The following is a 27865-nucleotide window of genomic DNA, read 5'->3' as shown; positions in this document are numbered from 1 at the left end:
GTGTCTCCTCCCCACCTCTGACCCATTCCTAGTGTCCTTGCTGGGAGCAGGCTTGATCCTGTGCAAGCACTGCTCAGCCATGATTAAAACATCAGTGTGCTATCAACATTGCTTTAGTCATATGTCCATACATCCAAAACATAGCATCTTCAGTGCTTGTTTTAATGTTAGCAGTGATTTCAAAACCATTTCTATGCATTTCATCTTGGCTGGAATGACCCCTTGTGTACAAGGAGCCCTGTCTGCAAAGGAGGGGGTAGCCCTTGTCTGAACCTAATTCACTCCCAGCTCATCTGGAATTTTCTTTTTTTCTTTTGTTTCTTAAAAACAGCAGTGAAATTGAAGCTGCATTCTGTTTCACTGATAGAGCATTTGATGGGTCAAACACAGGAGAGATCTGTGCCTGGCACTGAGCATGAGCCTCTGGTCAGTTAGTGGTGGCATTACTTGGGGAGAAGGACATTTGCTTTTAATGATGTAGTATCAAGAACAAGCGTATCATAGGATTACAGTAGATAACAGCTTTTTCAGGCTTGTGCTTACAGGGAGGCTGCTCAGCCCTAGGGCAACTTATGAAGGCCTGCTTTGCTCCTGGCAGGCCTCCTCTGACATCTCACATGCAGAGACTTGGAAAAACAAATAAAACTGTTTTAGTCATTCTTACACCAGTCTTGACTTCCAATGGAAATTTTCTGAGTATATATGCCTCTATTAAAAGAAAAAAAAAAAAAACTAGGAAAATTTGGCTCCTGAAAAAATAGAGTTTGTATTTGGCTGTTGCTGTCACTGAATTTTCAGTCAGCAATTATAATTAAAGTTTCTTAAAAATCACTGATGCTTTTAACTTTGCCAAAATTTAAGACTGGCATTAAGACAGTTCAGTGGAATGAATCCTATTTTGAACTCAGGTTCCCTAAGTAAATGTTAAGTCACTGAGCTGAGTAAGTGAAATTTAGTTAGCGTGTTGCAATGCAGTAAAACATTTCATGTATTTTACTTTCTTGGAAAAGGTTTTATAAGCTCTCAGTTAACAGGTAGAAAATTGAAACACAAGAATCTTCTGGTGATCGAACATATTTAATAATCACTTGCAATGTCTGTGAAATTTTAATACAGTATTTTTTATTACTATAAGTACATTCTGCTGTAAATAAATGAAAATAAGACATTTTTTTCTGCATGATTCTGTTGAGAGCATATAGCCAATATATCTAACAAATTATCAAGCAGTTTTGCAGTAGGTATTGCTTTTATGTGAACTGGAAGTGTTTAATTTGGCATCTTTATTCACTACATGTGATGAAGCAGAATACAGAGATATGAGATATTCCTTTTATTAGTTTGGTTTCTTTTAAGAGTGGTTGAACCATTCCTCCTTTTTTCCACACTGGCATAGCCTCACAGATTTTACTTGAAGGATGGCGCTTAGTAAGTAATATGTATGTAAATGTTTGATTTCCCAGATCTGAAGAGAGTAGACAAATGCACAAGATAACTAAGGCAAATTGGAACACTTTGAATTAAAAAAAACCTGTTCATACTTAGAGCAAATGAACAAATTTTTCTGTGCTTAGAATGCATGCAATAAAAAAAATAATAATTAAAAAGTAGACTACTCAGACAGTTCAATTTGGTCAGTGATTAATATTTTGAGAAATAACTTCTTTATGCTTAGGAAAAAAGAAAGTAACACATGTTTAAAAAGCACTATGAAAAGCACTAAGGGTAAAAGCAGTTTTGTTTTGAACTGCTAAGAAAGAGAAAGGAGCATACATTTCAAAAAAAACCTCAAGTTGAGGAATTAGTAGTGTGACCACAGGTAATAAATACCAGACAGAGGTCGGTCTGCAGACCACTACACATAGATCTTACAGTGCATTTCAACCATGATTTGAAGTGCTATTTATGTTCTTGTTCTGCCTATCTCAAAAAAATACAATTTATGTGGAGTTATGTGGTAACTTTGTGTTATGGGAGCATGTATGGTAGCATCTTGAGTTCTCACTGATAACCAGCACAGAGAATAACTGTTTTGGAGTCCACAAATTTAGCATTTTTAACAGGTCTGGGATTGTACCGTTTGACAGCAGGAAAGAAAGAAGTCTGTTCTTTTCCTCACTGAGATCTCACAATTAGTTTTGCTTCTGTTTTCATTGGCATCTACTTTCTCTCAGATTCATGTAGTAACAGAATACAAATTAAGTACAATTTAAATTGACACACACAATTAAAAATCATTGATTTAATCAAAAAACAGTTATTTTTATCACTCCAAAGAATTTGTAACATTTCCTGTATTAATTGTTACTCTTTTTCCTTTTACATATCAGCATGCTTTATTTTGATGTTTTCCTTTTTACAGCTGGGTTTATTGATTTTTTTTTTTTTTTTGTGTGTGTGTGTTTTTTTCTTATAGACTAGTTCTTTTGTTCATTTTCTTTTCCTCATTCCACATATCTGTTTTCCAGACATTTTTTCTTTTTCTTTCTGATTTCCTTTGTCATTAAATGTATCATGTCTCTGCATTTTAACTCTCTTGTCAGACCTAGGGCATCTCCTTTAGCCACAAGCTGTCTTTCTGCTGTTAAACCCTGAATCACCACTCTTTTATCTCCCCACTCTTTCTTAAGGCAGGGTTTTTCCATCCCTGGGAAGCCCCTAAGGAGAGGTCCACAAGGAAATGAGGACAGCATTCCAGGGACAAAAGTAATCAAGTGCTGCAGGCAGTAAATTTTTTTGGCTGATATGTGGCCGTATTATCAGCAGCCTAAAAGGATGCTTTTTATCCTGTTCTCCAGTTAATGAAACCTCAGCTGATCAAGATGTTCTGGAAAGCAAAAACTAGTTCAGCCATTTTCTCTTCTCCATTGGCTTTCTGCACTTCTTTGAATGTAGAGCTAGGATATGTGAGAGCAGTATTCATCCCTGTAGGCCATCAGTGGCCACTGAGAATCTTTTACAAAGCTGGAACATGAGTGTTTTGTTAAGTACTTGGGGCCAGATGCTTAAAGCTACAGTCAACTTTAAGAAGTGTGTGCTCTCATTGAACCTTAGATGGCTGCTTTTTAAATTGTGAGAGCATTGAAAAGCCTCAAATGTGAGTCTAAGTGAAATAATGAAACTGGGAGGAATACAAAAATAAAACTGCCCTCTCTGCATTTCAGGGAAATACTGCTTTGCATATTTATTTATGAAAACAAATAATGACTACTTAGACAATAAGAAAAACAGAGTCTTAGATTGTGTATTAATGTACAAGTTAGGAGTCTTGAAATAATTCAGGTTGGAGGTTTTCCAATCCAATCTCTGCTGAAAGCAGATTTAGCTTGTGAATCCAACTTTAAGTTATCAATCCAACTTTTAAGTTTCATCAAGTTGCTTGGGGCCTTGTCAATTCAAGCTTTGAATGTCTACTAAGAACAAGGATTCCACAGCCTTTGTGGACCCCTTTCACTGTGTTTGACCATCCTCAGTGTGTCATGTTGTTTTTTGTTTTTTTTATGCTATCTGCTTGGGATTTTTCCTTGTTAAGTCTGTTGCCTCTAATTCTTTTGCAGTGCATCTATCAAAGCACCTGCAAGTCTCTCATTGTTAGGACCGTGTTCATCCTCTTATGAGACAGCTGAAGATGTACAACAGGATCCATTCCCCCCTTTCTCCAGGTCTCTCTCAAAGCAGATTTTGCCCAAGTCTTTGTGAGTGAAAGAAGTTAGAATTATTTTCCCCTAGAAGGTCACTTGAAGCTAAGTGCAAATATGCCTGTTCTGGTTCAAGTTTGGGAGCACTGAATGTCTCATTTATCTTTATCAGATACACTGAGTAAAATTTTTGCCTGAATCTACAGAAATGAAAGATTACTATTTCTTTTCTCAGCACTGTAATGGTAAATGCATTTACTTCCAAATTAGTAAACTTTGCTTAAATACTATAGATTCTCTACTATTTGACTATTTGAACTGTTTTTGCAGCAAAAATAATGTAAATTATATATTAATTTAGATCAAAACATACATTTTCATTTCTTCCTTTTTCTTCTCAATTTGTCCTGTTGAAAATAACTGTTCTTTAAACACTTCTGAAGTGCTCTAACGATCAAAAACTGTTTTAGTATTTTTCTTATTAGGAAATTTGATGTAGTCCCCCCAAGTTTTTTAATGTTGAATTCTTAAACATTTTATTACTTCTTATTTCTTGAATTCTTGAGGTATGCAAACACTGTTATATTTAATTTTACTTTTCAGATATTTCATAAACAGAGACATAATCATAAAGAATAGCACTGTATTTTAATGTAATACTTATTAGTCTAGTTATTACAACATAGTCAAGAAGAAGTGTTGTTTGTAGGATAGTATCATTGCATCATTGGTTGGCTAATGTTTCCCCAGATGCATCTTTCTCTGTTACTTTTCAAATGTGGGTATTTAAAATATGAATATAGAGTTGATTCTTTAGACTTTCTCAAGCTGTTTGAAAATCATCTCTTCTGTTGATGATGCCTGAGTGACAAGGTGACTTCCTCTATACAAGCTTAAAAATTTTGGCCGGTTGTCTCTAAGAAAACTGATAGATAACACTGCTTCGTATTTAGGGAAAAACTGGTGTAGTGAGTCACTCATTATAGTCATATCAAGTCACTGAATAAAGCCATTTTTCACTTCTTTCAATAAAAGAAGGCTGTATGTACCATGGATGGTCAGGAATGCCTGCTTATAAATAGGAGCTCACACTGGAGTGGGCTGTGTGTTTTGAATTGCAGGTCACATTATGCCTAAGGGACAATTTACATGAGCCTATGTATAGGTGTGTCTTAGCCTCTGTCTCTGAATACCAGAGCACATTGTTTTCATGCCAATCCTAGTTTAATTCAATTTCAACATTTATTTTAAAATACAAATTTGTTTTTGCTCATTTTTCACAAAACTCAGTGCCTCAATGTAGATATTTTTGCCACCTTATCTCTGAGAGTTCTTGGCACGCCTTTAGTTTAAGGTGATTTTCTCCTCCAAATCAGTCACATTTTAATCAGATCACAAATGTCTGAAAACCCTTAAAACCAGATTTAAAGCATAAATGCTAGTAATCTTCTTTGCCGGCAACCCATTACATAAATCATAATACAATATTTGTGCGTTATAGTTGGCTTCATTTATTTTGACTTCCTTGTGGATTTGAAGCTTTTGCGAGATATATTCTTTTTTCTTTGTTACGGTTGTATTTTCCCAGAGAAGCTAGCTGGGAAAGCAACAGCCCAAGGCATATCCGATACAGAGCAGCTAATTTCATCTTCTGGATAAAAACAACTAAATGCTCCACTACCCACCAAACACGCAGCCAAGGGGACCACAAATCCACTTTCAAACTGATATCTTTTAGTTCTGCATACTGCACAATATAGTATGATTTTTCATACAGCCTGCCTTCTGCCAGAGTAAGCTTTGTGCAATTAAAAAATAACTCTTTACTTTTTATGAAGCAGTGTAGCACCAGATATGAAAAATTTGTCTGACTTCAATCATCAAGGCTTTTTATTACATCTGGTTCTCCCATCTCAGTGTTGTGTATTTTCTTGAATAATGGAAATGACAAAATGTCTCATTTCTTTCAGAAAAGAGAAATTGATTGGAGTTGAAGGTTTGAAGGCAACAAGACTTATGTGAAAAAATAAAGCCAGAGATTCAGAAAGTGGCAACACACTTTTCTATGTTCTTATGTTCTTTCAAGATCATGTGTTCTTCTTCCAGTATGTCCAACTGCCACCTCTTCCTCCAGCTTGAAATTTTCTTTGAAATGTTAGTAATACAGGGAGATGCAACTGTGAAAAGAGAGGCAATGGCACAGTACAAAATGCTTTTAATGTCATTACAAGTCCTGATCTGAACTCGCTACTCAATGGCAATCAACCTAGAGCTAGGAACATCAGTGTTTTTTCATAGTCATCATTGCATTATCTGAATGCTTTCACTGTGCTTATGGCTCCGTTTCTAGATGTCAAATGCAGTAAACAAGCCTATAAACAGGCTTGTGGCTTCTTAAACAGGGTTTAAAGGCTTGGTTTCATGTTTGTTTTGCAAATGGTTGATACAGCTGAAGAAGTCAAAGCTTTCAATCTGCTAAATGTTGTTGCCCCCACATCAGAGCTGGTAGACAAGCATGTATAAGCATTCCCGTTTGAATATTTTGGTGCAAAATCAGGTGGCTCAGCTTAAACTGCTGGCAAAAGAGCTTTCAGATGCATTTGGATAAGTAGATTTGGGGACAACTGCATAATTAGAGTAATGGTTGAGACAGTACTTGCATCCCACTGCACCGTGATGTGCAGCAGCATAACATCCTGTTGATTTGGAAAAGGATATTTGCCTTTCCCTTGCATTTGTAGGCCTCCAGTTGTTTTAACACCTATTAGTAGTAGGGAGTTCAGAAGAACCTCTCTAGAGTTTTTAGCAGTGTGACTTTCTGAGAGTGAGTGCTCTTCAAATGGGAAGATTTTAAAGAGAAGTCAGTTCTCTGATATGGGCATTGCATTCCATAGCATCCTATGATGTTCCTAGTTATCCTAGTGGACTCCTATGGACATTGAGTCATGTCAGAAAAGTGTTGTATGACTAAAAAAGCTGCACAGAAATTTTCTAGGTGGAAGAATAGAATGAATGTGAAAGAAAATGTCTTCATTATTATTATTTCTGGATGCTTATAATTACCTTTAATGTTCTTTGGAAAATGCACCACATTTTACAGGAAAAAAAATCCTGAAGGTTGGCAGTTGTGACAATAAAAATCTGGAATATTATTAATGGATAGTTGCTATTAAATAGTAATTTAGCACTGTATCAACTTTAATCTATGTTGTTTTGGAAAAAAAAGTGGGACACACCCACAAAGCAAAAATTAGAAAATTATTGTCTTGGAGAGGCCTTTTTTCTCTCCAGGCACCATTTATGTTGGTCAGGAGTCAGATGCATTTTTTTTTTTTTTTTGAAAGCATGAAGGAACCATCCTAATTCTGTTCCTCCTTAGTAGCTGTCGCAGTTAGGCTTGGTTTCCATGATGAGAGGGTGGAAGGACCCGTGGATACATGCCCTAGGAAGGGGTGGGGAAAGGGAAAAGGTAGGAATATGGGCCTAGACAAGAAAACAGCAGCAACAAGCTAATGGAAAAAAAACTTTACTGAATATAATAGCGCAGTGTGAGGTAATACAATATAATACAATATGATTGAAATTGAAGCTATTAAATAGAATGCGAGAGAGAGAGAGTTTCTGAAACTGAAGTCCTTACTATTGCTGTAGGAGAAGTGGCCAGGGAGCAAAAAGAGAAGTCTTATGACTCCCAGTCTGTTTTATCTTTCCCTTCAAATGGAAAACGGAAATGGAAAAATGAAGTTTTTGGGGGGTTGTAGTTCATTCTTCTCTTCTGAGACCAAGAGACCAGAACTCATGAAGTGTATAGACCATCCACATAACTGCAAAGTTAGCTCTTTAATTCCCAGTGCACTGCACGATGTTATGATTTGGAATGCTGATGAAAAGCCATGAAACTGTGACATTGCCTTAATTTTTCACAGGAAGTAATCGCAGTGACCTGAAGTAATGATAGCAGTCCATCCAACATGTGATTATTAAGTAGCTGCAAACAAGTGGATCAGTATCAGGGAACCTTCTTTATCAGTATCTTTTCCCAGACAATCAGGAGGAGATGCCATTTTAGACTCCATTGTGTCATTTTGATACTTTACAGAATTTGTGTGAGTATTTAGCTCTCTTCAGTATTATCTACTGAAAGAATTACATCAACTGGCTCATGGAATTCTTGTTCTAAAAACTGATTATTTTGCCAAGACAGAAAATTAACCTGAATTTGATACAAGAGAAGTGCCTAATACATTTTTCTTCAAATTTCTCCAGCATTTCAAACATGCATCTGTTATGGAATGAGATCTGCTGCTTTGAAGCGAGCATTTTCTATTCCCAAGGAAACCCTATGGCTGCATTCTGGCACAAATTAATGTTTTTTGCTATTGGTTGCGATTTTGAATTTAAAATCAGAGCGAACTCCAAAGACTGAAAAAATAATACCAGAGTTGCAAAATATGTTCTGGTTCTTATTGATCTTGATTTTTCCTAAAGATTTATTCTCATTTGTTTTGAAGGTAAGGTAGGATAGAATAGGAGGGAAGGGGTGAAAATTGTCTGTCTCGTGGATTTTCAGATGTCAGATAGACTAATAAATAGACTCTAATTCCTTCACAGAAGAATCAGATTTCCATTGCAGAGACCTAACTGCAGTTTAATATTACTTGTGTACATTTTGGAAATGATGCTTCCAAACAAAAGTGCGTCTCTGCCAGGACTTAGTGGTGTGCCACAATCAGGAGTCATCCATCTCTTTAGCAGTACTGCTAAAACACACCAAGGAGTTTTGCTCATCTGTCCTGTTCCAGCATGCTTTTGAAAGGGGCCATTTCAGAAGTCTTAGCTCACTTTTTTTGCCTGATGTCTTATCCTGGTTAAAACAGCAAAGTGTAATTCTACATTATACCCCTGTGTAAAATACACTGTCATGGTTGACATGTGCTTTCACCTTGAGGTTTTTGTGTCCTGAGAATATTGCTGCATTCTTAATCAGCTCACTTAAAGCTAGCTTAGTTGTGTCTGCATAAACTGCCGTCTCTTGCATTAGTGTAACAGCTTACAAACCAAAAGCTGTACAATCTGTAAATTTCAAGATGCACCACACATCTTCATTTGATGTACCTAAATCCTGTCTTTGCGGTATTATAATGAAGTGTCTACAAAGCACATGCATGAGTAGGATGTGTTAGTGGCAGATGCAGCAGAAATATATTGAAGGCACAAATCTGTTCTTTAATGTGACCTATGGACAGCAGGGCGTAGAGTGTGTTGCTGGAACATTGTCTTCTCAGCATTGTTCCTACTTAGGCTCTATTCATCTGCAGGTGTCCAGGGTTTCATGGTTAGCGTGGCAAACAGATTCAGCACTTTTTTCACGTGATCCTTCTGAATCTTTTAAGGTCAACTGTTTCATGATTGGTTATAAATTCATAGACATTGCTGTTTTCAAAGTGGTCATTGTGAACTTTAAGTCCTCAGTCTCTTTGGGTCCCTTCTGACCCCTGCAATTTCATGATTCTGTGATTAATTTTAGTATCAGTCCCTACTAGCAGAAGACAATTCATCAAACTCTGTTTTCCTTGTAGATTCCTAACAAAGTACTAGTTATCAGTGGACTGATTTGAAAGTCCTGGAGAGTGGAAAAGGAAAGATTGTTGGGTTTTTTTTTTTCAATATCTGTGACTCATCAAAATAATGTATATCTTTTATATATAACTCTATATAATATATTGGAATTTCCAACTAGCATTTTCACTGTTATATGGCAAGATATGATGTGCTGGTTTGCCTAATTGATTAAAAATATATGTAAGTATTTATGAGTTGCATAATTTAAAAAACATTTAGTAGCATGAGTTCAAGCTATTTTTCTGCATTATTTGGAAGCAGACTGTGTAAGCAGATGTTCACCTGTTTACATGATACTGCATTTACATGCAGAGCTACGTGTGACAATTTTTGAGCTTAACTTCTATAACATTTTACATTCCAGATCTGACTAGAGGCTAGCTTGAAGCTGTATTTCTTTCCACCTTTTAAGAGGGATCACAAAGCTCTTTCAGTATAGGTCAATGAAATTTCTGCAGCAATGACTTTTACGTGGAGAATGGTGGCATCTAATTTTTTTGGTCCATACAAGGGCTAAAATTACAATATCACAAAGCTTTAAGGTCTGGAAGCCCCCTCTGCTAGACCCAACTTGTAGCTTCTGTTATACTGTAGCTAGGGATGCATACAAGGGCAAGAACAGGTGCTGGGTTTGTAGAACAAAGTGAGGTGGTGGCAGCACATTTCATCTCAGTATCACCTTATTCCATCCTCCTTGAGAATGAGCGTGATCCGGGAGGCTGGTGGTGCAGGCCATCTCCCTTTCCACAAGCAGAGCTTGTTAAACTCTTCTCCATGGGACAAATGTAGCCCCTTGTTACCTTGGTGATGCCTGACACTTCAGAGCGTAACTGAGGGAATCCTATTTCCAGTTCCTTATCAAATACAATTTTTCTTTTTAGTAGCTTTACACTAAAAAGCTGTAATTCAGAGTTCTGAAAACAGCAGCTTAGATGTATTCAAACTCTGGTGAATTCTTGGCATGACTTTATCTCCCAGAAGCAAGACTTGAAAAAGAAGCTCTTTGGAAGAAGCAGAGAAGGGAGAATTGTAGGGGTTTGCTTCCAATCAGTATCTTCGATTTATGACCTAGAGAAAAACCTTTCCCAAAAGAGGCCAGCAGTATGCCAAACTGTGTGTGATGTTTGCTGGAACAAGGTATATAGCTCATCTCCCTGATCCCTACAAAAGCATGTCCTAAGGTTTTCAACACATAAAATCAGCTTTTTTTTTTTTAAAGTAATTAAGCTAAAAGGGGTTATGAATCTCCTCTCTCTGAAGTTGAATTTATTAATTAACTTTCAGACTTCTAAAAATTTTCTTAATTAGACAGTGATTATCATTTTAGCAGAGCAACAGCAGAACAAAACTGATAGAGACAGAATGGTCTTTGTGGGCTGATGATTATAATGCAAGGCAGACCAATCTGAAAGAAAATATTTATCAGAAAATCTCACATAGTTTCTCAAAGAACACTTTTCTCAGGTGGTAGGCTGACATTTTGCCAGAGCTGGATGGAGCACCAATTTCATTTGATGTTATTTGATGTTATCCTGATGTTACCTTATTGAACTCATTCAGACGTCATTCCCATTTTTAATTAAAAGTTTTTGAGTGCCACATAACAAAGATGCAGACCAGATTATCTTGAACAGTTACTCTGAATATCAAACTATGCAGCAGTAACACTACTTGTGAGAATTCAAAGACCTGCCACAAGCAGAAATTAACATTCAAAGAAAATACAGTATATTCAAATAGAAGGTTTAACCATGCATAAAACAGAGTTTCTTCTCTAACTCACAGAAAAGAAACCCAGTATAAAATACTGTGAATGTTAAGAGAGTCAAACAGTACATTAAGAAGGTTACATATAAAATCATGTTCAAAACCTCTGATTTAAAAGCTGTCTTTTCGAAGGCTGGCTATTCTCCAAGTGGGACCATACAAGCAGCCCTGTGAAATTCTACCAGAGTTTTCTGCCTGAATAATTTCATTTGGATGATGGAGTAGAATAGCATTGTATTCATTCCAGCACCACCTCCTTAGGAAGGTGTAGGTGAATAGATTTTGTGCTGAGTCTCATAAATTTTCTGACAATTTTCCAAGGCCATTTGTAAATTCTGAGCCACAGAAGGAAGGAGAAGACGGGAAGGCAATATGTGCCATGACTTAATTTCTCATGCCACACGTTAAGAGTTAGAGATGAATATTAGTCAGTTTTAGAAGTGGGTGTTGGAATTTCACTGTAAGAAATTTTAGAGGAATTGAATACAACAGAAATTTATGGGAATGGGATGGACTCTATCTCACCAATTTTACTGTATTTGAGAATGTTACAAGTCTTAGTCTCTATTTACAGTTTAGATTCATGTTATTGTTCTTGGAAGTCAGCTGATTGACTAGCCTTTGAGTATCTATAAAAAAGTGAGGAAAGCTACTATTTATTTGGTGACAATTATTGGTTATGTACAGAGCCAAAATCACTTGATGAAGTATTTTACAAATTTTGTGAATAGGTCCGTGGAATATGATTACTGTTACTGTTCATTAGGTCATATGAAAGTCAAACTGGTAAGAGGAAGAATCAAGTGCTCCCCTCTCAATTCAGCTGGTAAATCTGTGTAGCTAGCTGGTCTTGCAGAGGAGAATATAGTTACTCCCTATGTCAAATCAAAAAATCTTCCTGCAAATTTTATGTGAGATGGGTAAAGACTTGTAGGGTCAAATTGTATAAAAGATAGTAATGCACGAATGTGAGATGATACTGTAAAATGTAATACTTATTTAAATGCCTATTAGAGATAGATTGGACAAAGGAATTAAAAGCTGATACAGAGTCCCTTTTCCTATGATCACTGTTACTATTGTGTTATTATGCTGGGTTCTTTATTTTGAACTAATAAATTGTCTTTTAATCCAGTCTGCTGTTCGAGGTATCAGAAGGGATTGAGGACTAGATTGCTAAAAAAAGAATGCTAGGAATCAGTACAGCAAGATTTTTTATAAATTGAATAATTTTTACAGTTTTTGCCTTACTAAGAAATATGCAGTAGTTAAATTTCATTATTTTTATGTTCTTAAATCACTAGAAGAGAAACCATGAAATAATGTTATCTAGTCTTACATGCAGAAAGTATGTTAACAGTAATGTAGGGAAGTCCTTTTCTAGGAAGAAATGGATAAAAGCGGAAAAATGAAAAAATTAATGGTTAAGTGTTACATGAAAAAGAAGTAGAAAATCATAAAGAATGTGGCTATGATAAGTGAACAAACTTGTCTTCCCAACATATACTTAGGGACCAACTACAGTCATCTACTGTGCTGCAGTATCAGAAATGGGAAGAAAAAACAACTTGAGATTTTAAGCCGAATGCACTAAGAATAACATGTACTCAGGTGGGAACTAATGCATCAAAAGTTAGCCTGAAAGCTGCTGTGTTCCTGCTGTAGTTGAGTTATTTCATTTAGCAAAAACAACAACTGAGCCTGTGTGACAGCCGCTTAAGAGAAAGAGAAATCCTAGCAGTCCTATAGTCTAGAAGGCATAGCAAGCAAATTCTGAGTAAATGTCACGAGTTTCTCTTCCCACATTGTTCTTGAGCAATTAACAACCAGAAGGCACAGTCTTGTAGTGGGGGGTTAAAACAGGCACCAGGTTTCTTTGTATTATTCCTTTGAGTTTATATGTGTAAGTTCACACAAGTCACTGAAATTTTGCAGTACACTCATATGGTTCTTTGTCTCTGGCAAGGCTGCATTGTTATGGCAAGTCTGTGTATATTCTTAGTTCATCAAAATGTGCAGGCTTACCACAGTTATGGGAACATTGCTGCTTCAGCATCTCCTAATTAACACAGTTACATGTACAGAATTTTTAAAATTCCCTGTGTATTTTTATTTCCTTTCATATTTTTCTTACATATGTCTGACTGCTCGTACAATTGCTTTCTTATAGCAGAGGCAATAGGAGGCATAAATCAATGAAATATCAAAATTAAAACAAAAATAATATGTAAAACTTTCAAATTTCTGAATGTCATTAAAGGATACTATGCTACATTCAATGGCTTTCTCAGAATACTAAAAAAATGTGCACACAGTGCAAATACATGTAATATATTGCAGAAATTTATATCTGTAATTGCTTTCATATACTCTCTAAACTTATCATTTCTTAGAGAATGTATATATTATCTGTGGCTGAAAACATACATGGAATAATCCTAGCTTCATTTACATCAAAAGGAATTTCACTGTTGATACAAGAGAGAAGGATAGTGTTTTGACAGTAAATTTCAATGTTTTGGGTATATGGTACTCAACCATTGGTATATGCATGCCTAGCCTAAGATATTCAGTATAATTTTTCTCCCCTAATTTAGGACTCTTTGGTATGTTTCCAGTGGGCAGCAGCTTTGTCTCCTAAACAGTATTAAAGTTAACAGAATGAGTTACTGTCTCTTATTTCAAACCCATTCGTGTAAAGAAACCAGAATGAGTGGACAAGCAGTTGATATCCTTCTGATTCTCTGTCATTATTCTAAGTACATGGACAAGAAACTACGTTTGGAACAGGTGCTGAATATCCAGATTCAACTGTCTTATCTTTCTGCAGGGAAGCTGAGATAGGTCTCTTAATTCCTTCCCTTTACTCTCATCTCTCATTAAAACTGCTGTGGAAATATCACCATCCTCATGTCGTTTGAAGTGTGTGCTTTGGATAGATCTTTGAGTCTTTGGCTTTTAAAGTGCATGTTCAGGTCACATCCAGTTCTTGTGATTTGTGTTTTGAAATGTCTCAGAGATGGGGCCTCAAATCTCCATCCATCCACACAACTAAATCACTTGTGCAAGCTATTCCTGTTCTGCAGCTTGAGCAGCATTTCTCATTGTGTGCTCAGTGCTTCTCAGCTGCACTCCTTTGGTACTCATGGTGACTCCAAACCCCACAGCTACTGCTATGCTCCAGTATTCTTGCTGTCCACCATTCCCATGTCCTTTTTGTTTCTCAGTATTCCATACACTGAACAAAGCTTTTTTCCATTCCTAAATAAAGCCATTTATAGTTGATCTTTCACTGATGTTTTGACTCTACTGATTCATTTTTTGACTCTGCTGCTTATCAAATGTTCATTCATGTTCACTGTATCCAGCTCAGTAGATCGCAAGTTGGTGGGTTATAAGTGTTTAGAATTTTAAACATCTTGTTTTAATTCCACACTAAAAATCATCTCTAGCATGTCCTTTTAGATGGCATCATATGGTTATATATATAGCACTAGCTCTAGCCTGTGTGTGTGTTGAGTGTATGCAGCTACACACATCACTTTCCTCACCCTGACTCTTGCCCTAGATACTTCAACAACATATAATACAAACAAAATATCCAGTATTGAGTCCACCAGGAATATGGACATGTATTTACGACATGTATTTATGCAAAGGGGAAGGGTCACAACCAACCCTATGTATCTCTACAGGCTTGAGTCAGAGTAGCAGGAAAACTGCACAGAGGGAAGACATCTGTACGTGTTGATAGATAGTTAGTAGAAATTAAACCAGCAGTGAGTGTACCGAGGGGGCCAAGAAAGCCAATGGCATCCTAATTTGTATCAGAAATAGTGCAATCAGCAAGAATGCAGAAGTGATTGTCCCCCTGTACTCAGCTGTAATGAGGATGCACCTTGAGTGCTGTGTTGAGTTTTGGGCCCATCACTGCAAGAAAGACACCGAGGCCCTGGAGTGTGTTCGGAGAAGGGCACCAAAGTTTATGAGGGGTCTGTAGCACGTCTTATGAGGAACAACTGAGGGAACTGGGATTGTTTAAAGAAGAAAAGGCTTAGTGGAGACCTTATCACTCTCTACAACTAGCTGAAAGAAAATTGTGATGAGGTGATAGAACAAGAGGGAATGGCTTCAAATTGCACCAAGAGGGATGCAGATTGGATATGAGGATGAATTTCTTCTCAGAAAGAGTGGATGGACATTGGAACATGTTTTCTGGGGAACTGGTGGAGTCACCATCCCTGCAGGTATTTAAGGAAAAGGATATACTCAGAGCTGTGGTCTAGTGGGCAGTATTGGTGGTAGGTGGATGTTTGGACTAGATGACCTTAGAGGTCTTTTCCAACCTTAATGATTTTGTGATGCATTTCAGATGTCTCAGTGGACAGAGTTCAAGCTGTACGAGAGGAAGATTATTATGGTGATGAAATCTTAAGCTTTATTATTAAAGCACTGCTAGATTTCTCACTGTCTGCCTGGCTTTTGCAGGGATGTCTGGAAGTCAGCATGTTCCTTCCTGAGTGTAAGATGTTAGTGAGTGATTCAGATACTGCTGAGATGCAGGTACATAAGCAAGTAATAAAGAATGATTATTTAATACTACCTGATCCTTCCTTCTCCTCCAAAAATGTCTTCCTGCACCAATCCAAATTGAAGTGCTGTGAGTAATGTGGCTAAAATCAGAAAGTATTGGGTCGTACTCCTCCCAGATCTCAACTCCAGTGATTTTCTGAGAGAAACTTGGGGCCAGTTCTTGAGGAAATTTTAGTCTTTCTCTGGCGGGGCTTTACCTAGTTTATCATTCTTTTTGGTTTTGTTCATTTCCTGAGAAGCATTTCAGTTCCAACATAAAGGGTATTTTGTGTGTAACGATGTACACATGATATTACCAGTGACTTGTAAATACCTCACATGCGACTGCTGTGAGAGGGGAGAGGTTAAGTGGCATCTGCTGCGTGTGCCATTTGGAGGAGAGGGAACTGATCAGAGGGAGAGAGAGCGAGCTCACATTCACTCTGCTGGGAGCAGGGAAAAGACAAAGCATTAACCCCACAGAGTTAGAAAGAAGGAACCAGGAAACTGAGGAGCTATTTGCTGTTTTACAAGTAAACACCTCATGGGATTTTACCCCCAGCTGAAATTTATTTATACTTTTTGATATTTCCACCAGGCTGAAATGTCCCATGTTCCTGATCCTTTGTACACTAGGCTGTGATGTAGAAAGGTGTAGACCGAATAGCTGTGCACACTGGAATATTCTGCTTTCCTCTCTGCTGTAACCTGTGGCCTCAGCCTGTTCAACTGAATTGCAGAATGGCTTCATCTCTGTGTGTAGAACAGTGATTATTTTTTTTCTTTATACACAGAAATAAAACTGCTACTGAATCTAGGCTTGGATTTGTGGATGGCTTTATGGGGAAAATCAAAACTTCAAGCCACACTTACAGTAAAATGGATTTATGGTATAGAATGCAGAACTCAGACTAAGTGCTCCTAGGAGAATTATTCAGCAAAGGTGAACTGAAACAGTGTGTAAGAGAAAAGGACTATACAGTGTAGGGTGCTGGCAGCATGCTGATTTACTCTTCAGAAGTTACATAATCTTGCTATTTCATGTTAAATATTCCATATTTAGTATCTGTAGAACTAACAGTGAAGGAGAAAAGGGTGATTCAGTTGATAGATTTTCTCCGTAAAAATGTACTTCTGCTTTGTAAACCCAGGTGTGTACAACACTTCTGTACATGCAAAATTACATATACACAGCTGTATATAAACACATAGTCACAAATAGACTTTGCAGATTTGTATGGCATATAGATTGAAGTACATAAATCTATATATATATATATGTAGGTGTATAAACACAATACATGTGTCTGTATACTGGTTTCTATATGAGCACATATTTGGAGATTATCATGAATGTTAATTTTCATGTCTCTAATACTTACCAATTTAAGCAACTTATTTTTTTATTAATTTAGCAGCAGCAACAGAAGAACCTGAGGTGATCCCAGATCCAGCAAAGCAGACAGATCGGGTGGTGAAAATAGCAGGAATAAGTGCTGGAATTCTGGTATTCATCCTGCTTCTCCTTGTTGTCGTATTAATTGTAAAAAAAAGGTAAGAAAATTATTTGTGACAATTTGCTTTTTCCTCTATATCAAACAATAACTAAAAGGAATTTTTTCACAGGTCTTTAGATAAATAAATAAATAAGTAGTCTGGGGTCCAGTAGCTCACGTCACGTCAACTTTTGGATGAGTTCATTGTATTTCCTGTTGGATTATTTGTTGGTTATCTTTTTTTTTTCCTGCGGTTCTTGTGATGGATTTAAAGAGTGTTTTATTTGATGTTTGGGATCCGATAACTACACATTTTCTCAAACCTACTCATTTCTGCGTAGTTTTAAGTTGCACTTGGAGGAATGTACAGAATATTAGAATGGGTGGAATTAAAATTAATGGGTCTTATTTATGAAGAAGAAAAATAAAAAGAGTAACTTAGTGCAATTTTTATGTTGTAATCAGCTAATGAATTTGATTTGCTGTATGCAGCTCTAATGACTTGTTTGTATCCTCATATTATCCAACTTGCAAAATAATGTAATTTTATACCTCTGTTTATGCTCTTGTAAACCTAGTTTTTTCTTAAAAGTCATACCACATCACTGTAAAATTATCTAGTGACTCCTTAGTGCATGAAATTGTTTAAAAGTGTATTAATCTGAATGAATTTTAATTTTTTAGTGCTTTCTTAGACAATAAGCAATAGCGCCATCTGCGGGAACTGTAACATGAGAGCTCGGCACAGCGCGCTGCTGCTGAGTGTGAGCTGCTGCTCCAGCGCTGCTCGGGCGCTTTTTAAGAGTGCTCGCTCCCCAGTAGTTGCAACTCTTTTAACCTGGCATAAAAGTTCATGATGTGGCTCTGTAAATGTGTAGTCGTAGCACCGTAGCTCCCAATAGAAACTCCCCCTCTGTTTGCCTTTTCCCCAGCCTGTCCCCTTCCCGGTGCGCAGATCACTCCTGCATAGAATGAGACCTTTGTCTTCCAGGTGTTTGTGCGCTGCCTTCCCTTTCCCTCGTTAGAATCCTTGATGAAGGGTATATTTGTGAATGTTTCAAATGTTCCTCTGAAATACAGCTTTCTATTATTTTTAAAGAGTAAGAAAACATTACAATTGTGCCTAAGATCATTCTATATGTTATAATCACTGGTTTCCATTAGATTTTTTTAATTTATTGCCTCTTTACAATTATCCCTGGAGATATATAACTTGGAGAAGAAACGTCTGCATTAGAAACATTAGGTATGCTTACAGTGTTCTGTGTTAGTTAGCTACATATGTGATTTTTCCCAAAAGTGCTTTTACTTTTCTCTGTTGTTTACTCTGTGGTTGAGAATTAACACAAATGCAAAAGATCCAACTCATCACTACCAAAAAAAAAAGACACACAGTCAGGCAATTTTCTTTATTTACACAACTTCTGAAGAACAAAACCAACAAGAAGTTGCTTTTCAGCTTTCAGGAATAAATCTCTTATTTTCTATTATCATTGTGAGAGATGTGCTGGGGAATATCAGCTCCTGGCTGCGTGCTGCAGTGCTCCCCTTGTGTTTAATAGGTGCCTGTGTGTGTGCGTGTGTGAGACTGTCTGTTACTCTGTACTGTCAGTCACTTCCACATGGGTTTGGCTAGTTTTGCAGGTAACAAAAGAAATAGCTCCTGAACTATTCTGTATTAAAAATAGGTGAGAAATAATCCGGTAATTTTTCTTCGTGAGAGTTTAATTGGTTGTCTGTCATATATTTTGTAGGAGTGTCAGTCCCCCTCTTTAGGAAAAGTGGACCACTGTTTTAATTTCAGCTTTAGTCAAGGTCTCAGGTTGCATACCTGAGTGAGTTCAGTCCATCTATTGAGCCAGGGCCAACCATATAACAAAGCCAGGAGCAGCGGTACCAACACTGACACATTCACACATACATAAGCACACATCAGTCAGAGTGTGGGACTGAAAACTGATCGGTTTTATTCATCTGCTGTAGTGTACATATTTGCTGATCCATTATGTAGTATCCCTTTTGGTACCTGAATTGACCTCAACTTATTTCACAGAAACATCAATAAAACAATGGTTTCCGCATTTTCATTGCTTTATTAAGCCTCATGCCCTGCCATAGCTATCCAAATCGGATTAAATGCAGCATTACATTTTATAGAAAAATAGAGTACTAAGCAGTTTTGTTCATGGGCTTCGCCTGATCATTTTGTGCAAATTGGTTTGAAGTTTCACTGAATTAAGCTCTTAAGAGCTCGTACAGAGTTTTACTGGAGTCATCAAACCAACTAAGAAAAGGGATACTGCATCTTTAACAAGCAATGCCATTTTTGTTTTTTGTTTTTTTTTTCCAAATCACTGTTGGACTATCTCCAAACGTTCTTCATTTCCTTCCATTTGTTTCCCTTCCATATTCTTAATGCTTAGCATGAATACATCAGCATTTTCAATTGTAAGATTTTAAAATAAGACATATGTTTGCATTCAGGAAATGTGTCGTATATATGTCAGTGCACACATATCCGTACGTTCTCTATTATGTGTGTACTCATATAGCTACATATAATATGTATGCAAACATATATATCTACACCTGTGTACCAATAAAGATGTCAAACTGAATGACATGAAACTTGTTTTCTGCTTAAATGTATTTATTAATGCCATCCTTATTTTTGTAACTGAAAACTAAAACACATACTTACTGCACAAGATTTGTACACAGCTGTTCATTTGTCATGACATTTAGGTGGTAATCATTATATTATGCTGAACTGCATGTTGAAAGTACACAATCCATTTAATTTTCAAATTTTTTGGCAATAAATGAAACCTCAGCATGTAATTTTCTCAACTGATCTTTCTAAAAAAACAATCATTTTTATATGCTAGTGTATTTTTTTTTTTAATTGCATGGCAAAGTAAGGCTAATTTGTGCATGAGCAAGTTGAAATGCTAGCCAAAGAAACATGAATTTTTCAATTTTTTTTTAAACGCACATTTCTCTGCTTTATTGAATGTGACAGAGTCACGCTTTTCATTCACCATTGCTTCTCTTTTTCCACTGTCTGTGATTTGCTTGCCAGGAGGAGCTACTATTCTTACTCCTACTATCTGTAAGTAGAATACGGGTGACTTACTATTTTACATGTTTTAATGATGCAGTATCCCTTTTTAAAAAAAAGTCTTTATTTTCCTAAAGTTTTATTGGTAATGATTTCACCTTATTCTCAGGCTTGAAAATGTGCTTTCTTTTTTTCTGTTACTCCCTGTTTTGTTTTTTTTTTTAAAGGGATATTGTATTTCTAACTGTATATTGACACTTTTGCTTTTTGCTGGTTTTTCCCATGAGTGTCATTTTAGTTTATTGTAATCATAATTTAATTTGCATTATGATTCACAGTAACACTAAGAAAAAAAATCTCCTTTCCCATTTCCTAGATAGAGTCCTGTGCTTGTAAATCACAAGTTGTTCTTTCGTAACAGGTCAGGTCAGAAGTGGTCCTATGCACCACTTCTCCTTCATAAATGCATGGATGCCAGCCCTTTATAAACAAGTCAGAGAGAGAGCCACACCTCTGTCCCAATGCTAGGAACATTGGAGATTTTTATTAATCTTTTTTACAGAAATATGTTTTTGTGATGAAGCCTGTGCCTGTTGGCTTATCGGGTGCATTACAGACAGATTTTAAAGTGTGGATCTTACTGTATGACAAAGGTTTGAATAAGATTTTGCTTCACTGAAGCAAAATTGACATTTTTCTATGTGGTGTTGACCAAGTGAGATTTTCTGAGGGCTGCAATGGTTTTGACCGTGACCGAGAAAATACATTCTTATTTTTGAAGTTATGCAGAAAGCCCTTGATTTCAGAGAGGGATCAAAGAATGCTCTCCAGTCCTCTGATGACTGCTGTGTCCGATAGTGATGCTCCTCCACATTTTTAAGCAGATTAGTTGACTTCTTTTAAACAAACTTGATATTTAAAAGCTAAGCTTGCTTTAGCTAACTGCCATTCTCTGGTACATTGTGATGAATTCTAATTTCCGTGTTAAATAACAATTGCTTCAGCTAGAGATAATTAACTGTGCAGTTCCACACTAGGATTGAGCACTTTTGCCTTCAAGCTCCCATTCACCAACACCTGCACAGGTTCAGGCCGTGGGATCTCCAGCGTGTAATGAGAATCACTTGCAGTTCTGCCAGCTTCCAGTGCTACATAGTGATTTGCTTAACTATCATCAAGCATAGATTGCATGTGGAAGAGAGGGAAAAAAAGGGAAAAAAAAAAATCAAGCCTATGGGGAATTAGGAGCTGTTAAACAATAAAACTGTCCTACATTGAGCAGCAATACTAGAACACAATAGGCCTTTTTAGAAGTCAAAGCAGAGCATAAGAATTATAAACCTTGCTTCGGTAATAAGCTAATAACTTGAAAGCTTAATAGCTGTTGATTTGTTTAGCATAGCTAGCAAGTTTTGTTACAAAGTGATTCTTCAAAGGAGAGCTTAATGCAGTCGACAGACAAGATGTAATAGTCTTTTTGTTCCATTCCTGAGGTGGCTTTAGAAAAATGCGATCTTCAGTGTATGGAGAATATCTGAAAGGCTTTGAAACTTTAAAAATAAATAAATAAATAAAAAGTCTGATCTAGAAATGCCAGTTTTGCAAAAGCTTTGATAGCATTGGGAACCAGTTATAGAGCTCAAATAGTTTCACACCTGGAAGTTCTGATGCACTTAAAACATTTGTTGAACCAGAGCATTGTTTAAACCAGCTTTTTTTAAGTAAACATGAATGTCTGGAGAAAAGATAAAATAAGGCATCTGGTTGTCACTGTTTCAGTTTTCTGGGTTGTTTGGTTTGGTTTGTTTGTTCTTTTTATTTGACTTGTTTTGTTTTCTTTTTACTTTTCACTGAACAACTAAAATGAACAGAACTCTCATGTACACTACAAGGTGAAAAATGATATATTTAGAGCCCATCTTTGGGATTCTGATTGTAATTAACCAACTAGACAAATAGTGGGGGGGAGGGGGGGAAGGGGGGGGAGGTGGGGGAGGAAAGAAAAAAGGAAAAAGATCTAAGATAAGTCTGATTAATGAAAGAACTTCGTTGCTCTGAGGTGTGCTTTGTCTGTGTGTAGTCTACTTTGTGTAGCCCCTTACTGCAAACTAAGACTATTAGCTTGGAAAGCAGTCTTCTAACACTGAGGAAGAAAGTATGCAAGACGTGAAGTTCTCCTTTCCCTAGAGAATGGTATAGGACATTTCTGGTGGCTTTTCCCAGGACTTAAGATGTACATGAATTGATAATTTCCACTGGTGTCCTCTTATTTAGAGAAATATAGGATAAGCACTGGATAAACACTTACCAGGATAACTCATATTATCCTTTGTAGAAAAAAAACTCATGAAGTTATGCTGTGCTTTAAATATATATTCTTTTGAGAGTGTGATATTTTCACTGATGATTGTGTTTCTCCTATGTAACATCAGAATCATACAAAGAAACAGGTTGGCTCTCTGTTATATTGCTATCACAGCTTTGGTTGAAAACAGGAAGAAAATATTAAGATTACAGAACAGTTCAATGTATGTTACAGATTCCTAAAGATCCAAAGTACACTTCATGCTGTTTCACAGACTTTGTGCTACTCTATTATGAGTAGTCTTAAAGTGATAATTAAAATGTAGCATCTACTTGCATCTGTCTCTGAGGACTTCTGAGTGGATATTCCTTTCAGGTCTTCATCCAAAGGAGAAAATGTCCCTTTAAGGATACTACCTGTTAATTTTGAAGGATTAGTTTTGCAGGTTAGCTTGCTAACAGCTTTGCTGTGATACAGGGTAAGGCTGTTAATATCAGAATGTGAGATATTCCCAAACTTCATGTAGAATTATGAGAGTGGGGGTCTTTTTGTTTTTTAAAGAACAAAATTTTGGTGTCAAGAGCAAAGATGGTGGTATCATGTTGTGTCTTATATACTGAATGAGAGGAACAACTTCTAGTATAAAAGGTAATATGAATTGACCTTGAAAAATTGTGTTTCTCTTTATTTCTTAGTGTGTTTTTTTGACTAACGGAGTCATTTAGAAAGATAAATGATTTCTTCTTAACATGGAAAGCAAGAGGAATTAATTATCCATTTATAAAATCAAAACACAGATTTAAATGGAGATGGTTGATAAAACTGCATGCACAGATGCTTCTTATTTATCATTTCAGTTAAAATGTAATTATATTCTCTAATTTGTTTATATTAGTGTAATTACTCTGCAGGAAAAAATATGATTAGGGTACAGAAGTTAGAACTTTAATTACAGCATTTGTGTGTGTATCTAAAACATGCCATCATAACTCTTTTATAGCAAGGTACGTAGTTTTATCAATTTCCTGCTGGCTAAGGTTTATATATGAAAACCAGTCAAACTCCTGTCACTTGGATTATAGATAATTATTGTTGTAGACATCAGTATTCATCAAATATTGAGGTGGTATGGGTGTTTTTTTTTGGCTGGGCAGCAAACTTGCAAAGAAGCGCAAGGATGCCATGGGGACCACCCGCCAGGAGATGACACACATGGTGAATGCGATGGATAGAAGTTACGCTGACCAGAGCACCTTGCATGCAGAGGATCCCCTTTCAATCACATTTATGGACTCTCATAACTTCAGCCCCAGATGTAAGTAATTTGAACTTCTTCTGTAGACATTCTACTTTTTCTTTTAGGAAAATTATTCTGAGCTCTAGGCTTTCTAGGAGGACCAGTAAACGCAAAGGGATGTTGAGTAGGAACATTCACATGTTACCCTTAGGTGATGTATGGCCAATTCTTTAAATATTTACATTTAGTTTCGGATACTGGTTCTGGGGAAAAATTACATTCCTGAAATGTCTCAATTAAATTCTGAAATAGTTTTCCTTTGTGAGGATATTTTATACTAAGATGTTAAATATTACTGCATAACACCATGTCTGTAATGAATAATAATACGAGGTCCAAAAAATATTCTTTCTTTTGGCAGTAAGGACATTATAACAGAAGGAAACATTGACAAATTTCATGGCTGTTTGTGAATTTTAGGAAAAAGCATGTTAATATACCAGCAGATTTGCTCTATATTTGTATTTCTTTGTTGTAGACTTGCCAGATGCTTTTATTTTGACAAAATTTGGCAGTTTCAGCTTCTGATTGTTAAGAGTCTGAGTTGTAGTTACCACTGAAAGTCCAGCCTTGCCTGCTTCCCAGCATCTGCAGCATGGCATGCACAAAAACAAGACACTCCACTAACTTTCTCTCTAAACTAGTTCCGCCTTGTAGCTGGCAGGGGTCTGACTCCATAGCACCATGGAGTTGGCTTTAAACAGACCTGAAGTCTGAGCTGCTTCTGAATTTTCTGTCAGTTGGGCATAGCACACCTTCTCCCACCTCCCATACTGCTTTTCATGCTTCAGCAAAATGCATCCATTAAGGCTGTTATTTTTTTTCCTAATTGTTTTAAGGGAAATGGAGTTTGGAGAAGGATTATTGCTTAGTTTATTGAGGCTTACCAAACTGCAAACATGCAGAGTGCTAACATTTAAGGTATCTCATAGCCAATTATACTAGTATCAGCCTGTGAGGTTTTTTGCTGTTTTGGCTAGAACTGTTTGAAAATTCTCCAAAGTTTGATGTCTTAATGGCATTGAAATTCGTGGAGGCAGCTTTGCAAAGACAGTTCAATTTGTGCTGTTATTGTAGATCATGGACAAAGTATCCACCAGGAACCTACGTGGTTCATATTGAGCAGGGCTGCCAGGCACTTGGGCGTCTTTCTGGATATACTGACCTGAAGCCATGAGTCCACAAGGCCCGGCCATGATAGCTGTCCTACTTGACTGGCAAAGGAGTTTGAGAATAATACTTTTCTAGCATCTTGCCTGGGTGTGTGATTTTGGGGATTTTGGAAGATTAAGTTCTCCTGATCATTATATGTTCTGAGGTTAAAAATACAAACAAATAAAAAAGCAACCTTTCAGGTTTCCGGGCTTTCAGTTATAGGACACTATTAGGCAGTTTGCTTCAGAATTGGATCTCCATTTTGTCACAGAGCTATAGATGTTTTAATTTTTTGTTCCAGAACAAAATTAATTCTGGATTCTGCCATTCCCATCCAAAACAGTGTATTTGTCTCTGCACTGTTCTAGTTGTAAGAATGAATGATAAAATTCTGTGAATTTTGTACAAGTAGTTAAATATGTGTATCTGGTTTAAACTCATTAAAAGCAGTATCTTTATTATTTTGCACTAAAAAAAAGCTGGTAGCTTGTAAATATGCACATAATTCTTTTAAATTACTTATAAGGCTTTTGAAGGAATACCATTTTATTTTGAGACGAGCTATTCAAGTATTGCATGAGAGAATGAATTTAAAAGGAAAAGACCTGGGTCTATGAATATGAAACTTTATTGTGAAGAAAAAGAACAATAGTGAAAGAGGAGCCCTTTCAAAAACTAAATTGCACACAATACCATCTTTATTTCATATCAGTAAGAATCTCTTTGTCATTACATTTCTGAAACCAAAATCACCACCTTTCACTTCTCTTTTATTCAGGATGCATTCTGTATCTCTGTATTCATTCTGTTTTCCTATTGTAAAAAATTAATAGGATTTAGTTACCACTTGGACATTTTATTCTTATAGTTTATTGTTTTTATTCTTAAAAATACAATTTTATATTGTTTTTATTCTTAAAAATACGCAATTTGAAGGTAATGTATTTCTTCATGAGCTTTGTTTTCCTGCAGTGCCCAATGATCCACTTGTGCCGACAGCTGTGTTAGGTGAGGACCCTAGTCCTTCATTATCCATTCCTGCATGAGTTTCATCTCCTTGCATGGTTGAACGTTGAAACAGCTTGTTTTATGTAAAAGAGAGCTATGCTGTTGTCGCAAAATTACTCCTAGTCAGTGCTATCTGAAGAATAAATAAATAGGTAAATTGAAAGTTCTGAAACATTTTTCCCCAAAGCATTCAAATTGAGTTGAGATGAACTAATGTGTCAAAGTAAAATTCTCTTAAAAGACGCATGTAAAAAAATCAGATCCATATCAGTGTTACATGGCACCCAAAGCTCAGTTTTCTAACTGAGTAACAAGAAGGAAAAGAAAAATAGAAAAGGGAAAAATTTCTGTAGTATCCAAGAAGAAAGCTTTGTTCATTCTATACAAATATCCCCATATTAATTAAATGTCTCAGTTGACCTTAATTAGTAAGCTTCTCAACTTCGTAATTGCCTTAAAAAGATGTTGGAAGTGGCCAACCCGTTTATTTCTATGCCATATCTAATGCTGAAAGCTCTTCTTTTAGGGGTTAGATTTAAATCTGGAATGCAAAGACAGTTTAATCCCTCTTCTATCTTGAGATGGATCTGTATACTTTCTGGATTGATCTAGACTGTTTCTGGCTACGGATTATCTTACTTTTTCTAAAAATTTTCAACCAAAGCTCAGTTTTCTCACCAAATACTACTTATGTCCTAACTGGGCATTAGGAAATACTACTTCTCTGAAAGAGTGGTCAGGTGCTGGAATGGGCTGCCCTGGGAGGTGCTGGAGTCACCAACCCTGTAGGTGCTCAAGGAATGTTTAGACATTGTGTTGAGGGATACGGTTTAGTGAGAGCTATTGGTGATAGTTGGACAGTTGGACTGGGTAATCCTGTGGGTCTTTTCCAACCTTGGAGATTCTATCATTCTATTATTATTAACTGACTGTTACAACTGAGTGTCATTACTATTCACTCCAAGTTTTCCTAACTAGACTTGTCTAGAGTGAATCTTCATTGCTGGAGATTGAATAATTTCCTTTTGAGAGACTCATAGAAAATATGGAGAACTGACACACTCTTGTCCTTGTAAAACAGTCTTTTACACAATAAATTGTTCCTATGTTCTCTATTGTCTCTCTTCCAGTTGAACTAAACCCAGTTCTTTCATTCTTTATTTCATAGTTAATATTTTCTAAAGTTTTTCTCTCTTCTTCTCTGAACATTTTCCAACTGATAGATCAAATTTTTGAATTGTGGTGCCCAAAATCAGGTACAGTTTTTAGGAGCTGTCTCAATGTGGAGTTGACTGGAATAGGTACCTTCATGGCCTACTCACAGTGGTCCTGCTACCTGAACCATATTTTGTCCTTTTTTCTGTGCTCATGTTGCTAACTTGTACTCAGTTATCTACTAAAATCTCAACTATCATTACCCAATCCACTAGTTCATTTTGTAGTGATATATTTTACTTCCCTTTCCTAGCTGTTACATTCTTTGTTTAATTCACTGTGTTAATTTATGCATGTGTCCCAAATAATCAAGATAACTTTGACATCAAATCCAATATAATCAAGGTATTTTTTATCCCACTATGCAAGTTGTACGTAAAAATATTGATAGAGCCTTTGCAGATCTTCATTTAAATTGTCTTCTGAGACTGACAGCAAATCTTTATCTGCTACTTTGTGAGAGCTCTCTCATCTTTGTCAAGAGGGTGTCTACTCACAATGTAGAAGATTTACAAGCCATATTCTGCTTCTTTTTGAAAATTTTGCAAATGACATTCTCATAATAACAATCTAGCATGGTAGTGCCTAGGAAGATTTATAATCCTCAGGGCCATAATATGCTTTCCACTTTAGACCTAAGGAAATGTAACCAAGTGATTTAAGATGTTTGTGAGGAAAGGTGAAATATCACAATTTCCTGAAAGAGCAAGGGGTTAGATTTAGTGATTC

General features: G+C 36.5%; 1 protein-coding gene across 1 annotated transcript in view; it reads left to right on the top strand.

Annotated features, from left to right (window-relative positions):
• PTPRK (protein tyrosine phosphatase receptor type K) overlaps positions 1–27865 on the top strand; it is a 397462-nt gene that overhangs the window by 343677 nt on the left and 25920 nt on the right. Inside the window, exons 14-15 of the mRNA XM_042815147.1 lie at positions 17015–17153; positions 23616–23776. Coding sequence (XP_042671081.1) covers positions 17015–17153; positions 23616–23776 — 300 coding nt within the window. The remainder of the gene's footprint in view (positions 1–17014; positions 17154–23615; positions 23777–27865) is intronic.

The sequence above is a fragment of the Centrocercus urophasianus genome, unplaced genomic scaffold, assembly GCF_019232065.1.
Source record: "Centrocercus urophasianus isolate 14NV4802_14NV808 unplaced genomic scaffold, USGS_Curo_1.0 seq_10, whole genome shotgun sequence".
In the NCBI taxonomy this organism is placed as follows: domain Eukaryota; kingdom Metazoa; phylum Chordata; class Aves; order Galliformes; family Phasianidae; genus Centrocercus; species Centrocercus urophasianus.
This window is presented reverse-complemented; position numbering and strand designations above follow the sequence as displayed.